Raw genomic sequence first — 8,196 nt, 5'->3', positions numbered from 1 at the left:
CCAGCGATCGGCGCGGCCGCCGCGGGAAGGGCCCGGCCCGGCCCGGGCACCGCGGACACCGCTCCGCCCGAGGATGAACCGCGCCCGGATGCCGCGGGAGAACAGTGACCGGCGCGGGAAGGTGGGAGGAGGGGGGGAAGGGAGGAGGAGGGGAGGCGGGACTCGAGGAGGAAAACAACTCCAGAGGCGGGGGAAACGAGAAGTGTAGTCAAAGTGGCAACAGTTTATTTATTAGCCAAAAATATATACTTTCTTGTACAATTTGGTTCACACGTATGTACATTTTTTTTTTACGGTATGTACAAAATAAAAAACAAAAACCCAAACAACAACAACAAAACAAAAAAAAAAAAAAGGAAACACCTAATTCTCACTGGACTTCCGAAGAAACCTCACGACTCAGCTAACCCAGGTGATAGTACAGAAGCGGGTATTTTTTTTCCTTTTTAGTTTTAATATACGGACATGCTTACAAGTTGTAACTATACAGAGATTTTTTTACAATCATTACAACAACAATAAAAAATTAACTATGATGATGAGAGCGCCGATAGAACCATAGCGGCGTCAAGTTGGTTCTGGGGCCTGGAAAAAAAATGACACAGAAAAAAAAATTTAATAGGATTTCTAGTCAGCTTGGGCTGTCATAATATTTTTAACTGCAGGTAGCTCTGGTTTTGTTGTTGTTGTTTTTTTAATAGATCTATAAATATAAAAAGTTTTCAGAGTGACTTATGTTAAATGTATTTAGCCACGAAAACACCGCGGGCCCGATCCCGGTGGTTTCAATCAATCAATCAAAAGAGTAATTGGTTTCTCATTGAAATTGACTGACTGCTATGCCAAAGCCGGCAAGGCTCAGCCTCTTCAGCTTTCATACGTTGGGTGGGGGTTTTTTGTTCTAATTTTTTTTTTTTTACTTAAATTTGCTGTTTTCTGCTCCGGGGTGTCTCTCCCCACGGCCAAGCGACAGCGGCGCGTGGCGATCCGCGCTGCGGGGGGCTCGGGGATGCGCTCCCGGCCAGGGGAGACCCGCACCCGGGCACCGCAGCAGGGCGGCCCCGCTGCCCCCGAGCGCGGCTCGGCCTGCCCGCGGGAACCGCTCCCGAGGGCCAGAACGGAGAACAGCAAAGAAAATATATAATCAGAATAACCCACCACGCACGCAGAGGAAGAACAAGAAACCGCCCTGGAAAGGGAACTAAAGAAGCGGAGAAAATAAGCTAACCATTTACAACTGCCTCCATACATCCCGAGGAGACGGAGGGAGCCATCTCTTACCGCCTCTGCACTGGCTGGAAAGCTGTCTTTAGTAACTTTTTCTCTACTTCCAAGGCACTAGATCGATCTAAAAAGAGAAGGGGAAAAAAAAAAGTGTTCCTTTATAGCCCCCGTTTTATTCCTCCCATCCTTGAATAAGCCTTGAGATTCAAGATCTTTTCTCAGCGAGTTGCAACTACGACACAACGACTGCTCTGCTGCAGGGGTAACCGTCAGAGAAAACACACCGAGCCCCGAGCGAGCCTGACCTGACTGTCGGGTCCTTCCCGCAAAAGCAACGACAACAGCAACAAAAAATGATCTCCGTTGGGGGAAGGTAATTCTCGGGGATCGAGGCTACACTGGCCAGGAGACCCCCGCCTCCTCCCCCGGGGCCCCCGCGGCCGCCCGCCCGTCGCCACCTGCGCCCCGACGGCTGCCCCACGTCGAGCAGGGCCGGGGACACCGTGAGAACCGCTCGGGGCCGGCGCCCCCCGCCGCGGACCCAGCCACACGGCCCCGCGGGGCCTCCCGCACCGCTCCGCGCCGCCGAGCCCCCCGCGGTAGCGGCCGTCCCGTCCCGTCCCCGCCGCGTCCCTCAGCGGTCACCTGCTCCGACGGGCTCCGCGCTCTGCACCTGGTCCGCGGGCCGCGGGAAGGCGGCGGCGGGGGGCGCGGCGGAGGCGGCCCCCAGCCCCAGCAGGTGGGGAGTGTTCAGTAAGGCCAACGGGTGCGGGGGGTGGTGGTGGTGGTGGGCCGGGAAGGCGCGGTTGGTCCAGTTGGGGAACTTGCCCAGGGGGCAGGAGGAGACGAGTCTGTGGGGCGGCGGGGTGGGCAGCGGCAGCGGCTGGGGGGCGGCCGCCGGCGGAGAGCCGCCGCCAGGAGACTTGCGGGGGTTGTCAGGGCTGGTAGCCGTCTCGGCCAGCGACCAGATCTTTGGCTTCGGCAGGGCGCCGGCCAAAGCGCCGTCCGTCGGGGAGGAGGCGGCGGAGGAGGAGGCAGAGGAGGGGGGCGAGAGATGGGGCGGCGGCGGCGGCGGGAGAGGCGGCTTGAGGGGCTCCGGACCGACGGGTGCGGCGGTGGTGGGCAGCTCGCACTTGTGGTGGTGGTGATGATGGTGATGGTGGTGCAGGTGGTGGTGGCGGAGGTGGTGCGGCTCCCCCTCAGCGGCCTTGCCGTAGCGCTCCTCGGAGCCGGGCAGGTCCTCGAAGCCCTCGGATCCTTCCGAGTCCGTCTTGGAGTCAGAGTGCAAGAGGTCGGCGTCCTGCAGATCGTCCTCGAGCTCGTCCTTGTTGCTCTCGATATTCTCGGTGTCGATGTTCTCCAGGTCGATCTCCTCCTCGTCCTCCCTCTTGTCCTCTTCCCCCTCGTGGTCGCTGCCGTAGGAGTTGCCCTCCTCGTCCGTCCTGCTGCGGGGGGCCCAGGTCATTTTGTTTTCCTTCTTGAGCCGCCGCCGCGCGTTGGCGAACCAGGTGGAGACCTGAGTGAGGGTCATTTTGGTGATGATGGCCAGCATGATCTTCTCGCCCTTGGTGGGGTAGGGGTTTTTCCGGTGCTCGTTGAGCCAGGCCTTGAGGGTACTGGTGCTCTCGCGGGTGGCGTTCTTGGGCCGCGAAGGGTCCCCGAACTGGTACTGCCCGTAGGGGTAGAAGGCGGGGTGGTGGGGGGGAAAGGCGGCGTGCTGCACCCCCGGGCTCTCCTTCAGCTCGTACTGGGCGCCCTGCAGCGAGAGGGAAGGGGCGGCCCGGCTGAGACGGCGCTCCGGGCCCGGGGCCGCTCCGTCCTGCCGCCGTTACCGGGAGCAGCGCCCGGCGGCACCGGCGGGCCGCGCTGCCTCCCCCACCGCCGAGCGCCTCGGCCCCGATCGCGGGCACGCTCCGGCCCCGGGACCCAGGCACCCCGGCAGAGCAGCCGGTGCCCGGAGGTGCCCCGGGGGCAGGACCGGGTCCCCAGGTGCGAATGCGCGGCGGGGCCGGCGGCGGCCGGGGCCGGTCCCCGCGGCCGTCAAACCCCGGGCGGAGAGGAGGGAAGCCGCGGGGCCACCGTTCCAGCCCTGCCCCTCTCTGGCGGCTCCGGGGCCAAGGCGGCGATAGCGCCCGTCTCTCCCCTGACAGCCCTCCCGGCGTCTCCCCCGGCGTTCCCCGGGCCGATCCCCAGCGCGAACCGAGCGCCCCGGGGGGCGAACGGCGAGCCCCGGGGGCCTCTTACCAGTTGGGGGAAGATGGGCAGCTCTGCGGCGTAGGGCAGGAAGGCTCCGTAACCCTGGGCGGCGGCGGCGGCCGCGTAGGGCGCGCCGTACATGGAGGAGAGCACGTTGGAGAGGGTCCCGGACGGGGCCAGCTCGGCGCCACCGCGGGAGCCGCCGCTCCCCGGGCGCTCCGCCGGGTAAAGCGGCCTGATGTACTGGTAGCCCAGCTGGGGGAAAGACATGGTGGGGGAGCGGGGTAGGGGAGGGGGGAGGAGGAGGAGGGGGGAGACGAGAGGAAGAAGGGAGAGAAAGGGGAGAAAGTAGCAGGGCCGGGAGCGGAGGAGGGAGCCGGGTCGTTCGCCCTCGCCAGCCGCCCGCACTTTCAGCGCCTCCCGCAAACTCCGGCGGACATGGGGAGGGGGGAGCCGGGGGTGCACGGAGGCCGCGGTCTCCCTCCTGTCCTCGGCCGCCGCGGTAAACGATCCGATCGCTTCTTTCTTCTCTCACTTTTCCTATTGATCTGAGTGGACCCAGGTCAGGTCCTAACAGATTGCCTGAGATTATTGGGACTCTGGGCTCTGATTGACATTTCTAGTCTCTCACAAGCCCCTCCTATTTCTTTTAAGTCTCTCTCTCCCTCTGTCTCCCTCTCTCTCTCATGCCCAGAGCTCGCTCTCTCCGGGTTTGTCACTAGCTGCTTTCCCCCCCCGCTTTTTTTTTTTTTTTTTCCTAAATCTGTTTACTGACGTCGCGATCTTTTATTTGAGTTGCTTTCAAATCTCGTTTTAGCGATCGCCAATCAGTTGTGTGTTTTACAAAGGTTTAACCCTGCCTCATGGTATTCTAATTATATAGAGATAGATTTAGATATAATTTCTTTCTTAGACCCCACTCCCCCGGAGCATAGGAAGCCGGGGTGTCATTTGTGAGAGGCACACGAGAGGGACAGGGAAAAGTTGTGACATTTAAAAATAAAGGCTTACACCACCACCATGCCCCAGTCCCCCTTTTCGGGTTTTCAAATTTACAGCCTTTCCTTGCCCAGATTCATTTTGCTTTCTTTATTAAGATATTCCCTCCTTCTCTTCCCCCGCTCCGGCCCTGGTGAGGGTTACATCTCCTAATATAGATTTAAAAGTCCATTGGATTTTTTTTTTTTAATTTGCATTTCCAGAACTACCTTGAAAAATTTCCTAATGTACTGGATCTTTAAGGAGTCCTCTACGTTTTGTCTGGGCTAACAGTGCGCAGATACAGTGGAAAAGCTAAGTTAATTTTCCTCCTAATAAGGGACTTCAAAGAGTTGTAGGTCACAATTTTACATCAAAGGCAGAAAAGAAGGCAAATTAAAATCTTAACAAAGGAGAGACGGGAGCAGCCCTCTGGGCCATTAGTAAATAAGTGGTGTGAAAAAAGGGACAATGACAGGCACTGGAATTAAACTCATTAACACCTTTTTGTCTTGGTGCGAAATCTCTAATTAGGAAATTTATGATCATTTTGCTTATTCCCTCTGTTCTGAATCACTACAAGGCTAAGAAGGAAGTACCTGGTACGTGCAACATTTGCAAAGGGAGCAGTGGCACGGGTTTGTAAGGAGCTATTGGGAAGGAGTCAAGATACGGTTTAATTACAGAATAGGGTTTGAGCTTTTTTTATGATCCACACATTTTAAATTACGGCTTGGTTTTTTTGTTGTTGTTGTTGTTGTGGCCCCCCCTCCCCCCATCCCCCTTTCCTTCTCTGAAACCAGCGTGTGAGTTGCAGTTTAGTCTTTTAAGAGTAGTTAAAATACAGTTCAATCACAGCTCGTCTTTGGCAAGAGCCGGTGTGCCCTGCTCCGCTGCTGCGGGCAGAGGAAGAGCCTGGGCTGGAACCTAAAAAGTTCACACAACCTGTGGGGAAAAGGGACCTGAACCTGGCACCGTAATCTACTTTTAAAAATACTCGGTGTTTAACTAAAACAAAAAGTTTGAAAGGTCTTTTGAGGAGCCGAGGCTGAAGGAGAGCCGTTTAACCATATTCCCCTCTCTTCCTAAATACTCTCTGGATTTATTGCCTTTAAAATATGATTTAGGTACAATATAACCACTGCGCCCACAGTATGGATTTTTATAACTACATTTCTTTAAAAATGAAATTCATGTCAGATTATGCAGTTAAAGGAATCGACCTTGATAGCTTGCTATAATAAAACTGTATCAGCTTGTAATAAATGCGGATTATAGCAAAGCAAGCTCCAGAATTAAAATTCCCTGAATCAATATATGAAAATCTGTAGGAAACATCTCTAATCGTATTAAGTTCATCTTTATGGCATTTCCTATCTGCTAATCTAGTGCAAAAACAACTCTGGGCTGGAGAAATTTATTTTCTTCTATTCAGCGTTGATGCTTTTGATAGTACAATGCAAGGGAGATAATATTAAATTCAGTAGTAAGTTTATTTCTTTTTAATTGAAAAGGAAAACAGGCAGCGAACGCCACGTCCTGATGTGCTTTAAACTTTTCTGCAGGCAGCACTCGCTGGTGCGGTGCGATGTCGAGGGGGTCGGCAGAGAGTTTGGGTGCAAACAGCAACTTTTAAAAATATCTGCCTTGGAGAGAAAAGGGGCGAATAAGGAAAATGGGATAAATGGGTGGCCGTTTGATGCAGTTGTGCTCGCCACGCTGGTGTGACAGTCGGGCTGTGATCCCCACGCGCGGGCACGGGGGCACACGCATGTCCCACAAAACCGGACCCGTCCTTCTGTGGCTGGACGTCTGGCACGGAGTGTCAAAGCTGGCGGGATTATTTTCTGATTTTTAATCAACAGCACAATCAATATGAGTTCGTCCCCGCGGGAGCCGCCGGCAGTGGCGGGCGGTGTTGGGGTGGGGGCGGCCGGGGACTGCCGCCGTTAAGTGGCGGTGGGCAGCCGAGAGGGAGACACGGGAGCAGAAAAATTTATGGGTGCGAATGGATCCAGGTCAGGGTGAGGGATGGTTTATTAATGGGTAAGAACCTGAGAGGAAGCATAGCCGTACCGGGAGGAGAAATCTGTAGGGATGCCGTTCTTGGATGGGGGGGGGAAAAGAAAGCGGAGAAGTCAGCAAACGGTGGGGAAGGGTGGCAAGAAAGGAGGCGTCTTCCCGGGGGTGCGGGAGCGATGCCCACGGCGAAAAGGGCAGCATGCCTCCGGCAACTGGAGAGCTGCTGCGGGACGGGGCGAGCGCGGGACTGGGGGCGGCCAGAGTGCCGGGCGAGCAGAGGAGCTTGGCAGGGCAGGGCGAGCGGGAGGCGGCGACGGGAGCCGAGCAGGGAGCGGAGCAAAGCCCGTTCCCCGCTGACGAGGAAATAGCAGGGGAAGAGCGAAGCCGAGCGGGAGACACGTTGCCTGGCTGGAGCCAAAGGGAGATGAGAAGGGGAGGCTGGAGCCGGCCCGTCCTGCGGGGCCGACGGCCACCGCCCCTGGGGAGCCGCGGCGGCAGAGCGCTCCTCGGCCGGCCGGACACGTGTCTCCTGGCCGGGACCTGTCAGAGCAGGGAGAGCGGCTCCTGATTTATCACCCGAAACACACACACACCCCGCCCGCCCTCCTCCCGGCCTCGCCTCCCGCCTCTCCCGGCGGCTCTCTGCGTCGCCGAGCTAAAATCAAACCTCCCTCCGGCTTCCGCGGGGCTTCCCCGAGTCTGCTGCCGGCTTCGGGGCTGGGGGACCGGGCACCCTTCGTGGGCACCATCGTGCCCGCCCTGATGCCCCCGTGACCCTCGTCTCTATTCCTGTCTCTCACGCCCCTCCGCGCCCCTCTCCGTCAGGTCATGGGCGACTCCGGGGACCGAGGTGGCCCCGGCTCCAGGGCGTTTCTTCGCCGCAGTGCCCGTCTGAGGAGCCGGAGGCTGCGTGCTGAAAGTTGCGGGAGAACCCGCAGGGCTGCGGGTTCAGGCAGACTCCCGCGGGTGCCGGGGTGCGGGCGCGGTAGGAGCTGCGGCGTGCCGCAGCACACGCGGGGACGGGGCACAGCCACCGGGGAAAGGGGGGTAAACAAACAAGTGGGATTAGGAGAAAGGCTGCAGTAAAACAAGAGTTAAAAAATAGAGGGAAAGATCAAAGCGCTGGGTAAAAGACTCTTCAAATTACACGTTTGAAGCTTTTCCATAATTCCAAGGCGACAGATAGATAACAAGCTGCACATTCCTTATCACATATGGAATCAATCTGAAAGGAGTCTCTTGATCAGAATCTGTTAATTGCAGTGACATATGATTTGGAAAGAAAACACAATTAATGACCCTTCATGTTAAGACTTTGGGACGAAGCCACTGACAATTTCTGCAGCCAACGTCAACTTCATTATTATTGGTAGTAGTAGTACTAGTAGTAGTAAACTACTAAAGGGAGACATTCTTCGAGCCTCGGTGAGTGTTTTGTCTCCGTTCCCGTTGCAGGTTTCTTCAGAAGGGGGAGGAGAAGAGAAGGGGACAAGAGTGCGTGCGCGCCTTTCCTTCAAGGTTTGGGGAGCTAAAATGATTTAGTACCTTGTCTGTAAATCTAATGACCTAAGGTGAGAAAAAATACTTCATCTTTTATTATTACCATTTGTGGTGAGCGTTACCAGGAAACAGCAGAACCCTTTTGAAATGGTAAATATATGTATCCATTTAAAACCCATTATTGCTGAGATTTTCCCAAAGAGAAATAAAGCAAATCTGCCCAATCCCATTTTCTAGCGCCCTCTGTCCACGGCTCCCCTTGGCTCGGCTGCCCCT

General features: G+C 56.2%; 1 protein-coding gene across 1 annotated transcript; it reads right to left on the bottom strand.

Annotated features, from left to right (window-relative positions):
* Positions 1-327: 327 nt before the first annotated feature.
* Positions 328-3,955, bottom strand: IRX3 (iroquois homeobox 3). The gene is made up of 4 exons (XM_050311355.1): positions 3,469-3,955; positions 1,870-2,980; positions 1,282-1,348; positions 328-585 (listed from the first exon to the last, which is right to left on the bottom strand). The coding sequence occupies exons 1-4, from the start codon at positions 3,688-3,690 to the stop codon at positions 531-533; spliced, it is 1,455 nt and encodes a 484-aa protein (XP_050167312.1). The 5' UTR covers positions 3,691-3,955; the 3' UTR covers positions 328-530.
* Between the last annotated feature and the right edge of the window lie 4,241 nt (positions 3,956-8,196).

Source organism: Myiozetetes cayanensis, unplaced genomic scaffold (genome assembly GCF_022539395.1).
Source record: "Myiozetetes cayanensis isolate MyiCay16 unplaced genomic scaffold, myiCay2020 scf16, whole genome shotgun sequence".
NCBI lineage: Eukaryota > Metazoa > Chordata > Aves > Passeriformes > Tyrannidae > Myiozetetes > Myiozetetes cayanensis.
The sequence above is the reverse complement of the archived record's forward strand: the minus strand, read 5'-3'. Positions and strand labels throughout refer to the sequence as shown.

Excerpts from the sequence above, each read along its gene's own strand:
- IRX3 (XM_050311355.1), bottom strand. The coding sequence starts at position 3,690 with ATGTCTTTCCCCCAGCTGGGCTACCAGTACATCAGGCCGCTTTACCCG. Across the intron at positions 2,981-3,468 it reads TGCCCATCTTCCCCCAACTG|GGCGCCCAGTACGAGCTGAA; the intron begins GTAAGAGGCCCC and ends CTCTCGCTGCAG. Across the intron at positions 586-1,281 it reads TTCCAGCCAGTGCAGAGGCG|GCCCCAGAACCAACTTGACG; the intron begins GTAAGAGATGGC and ends TTTTTTTTCCAG.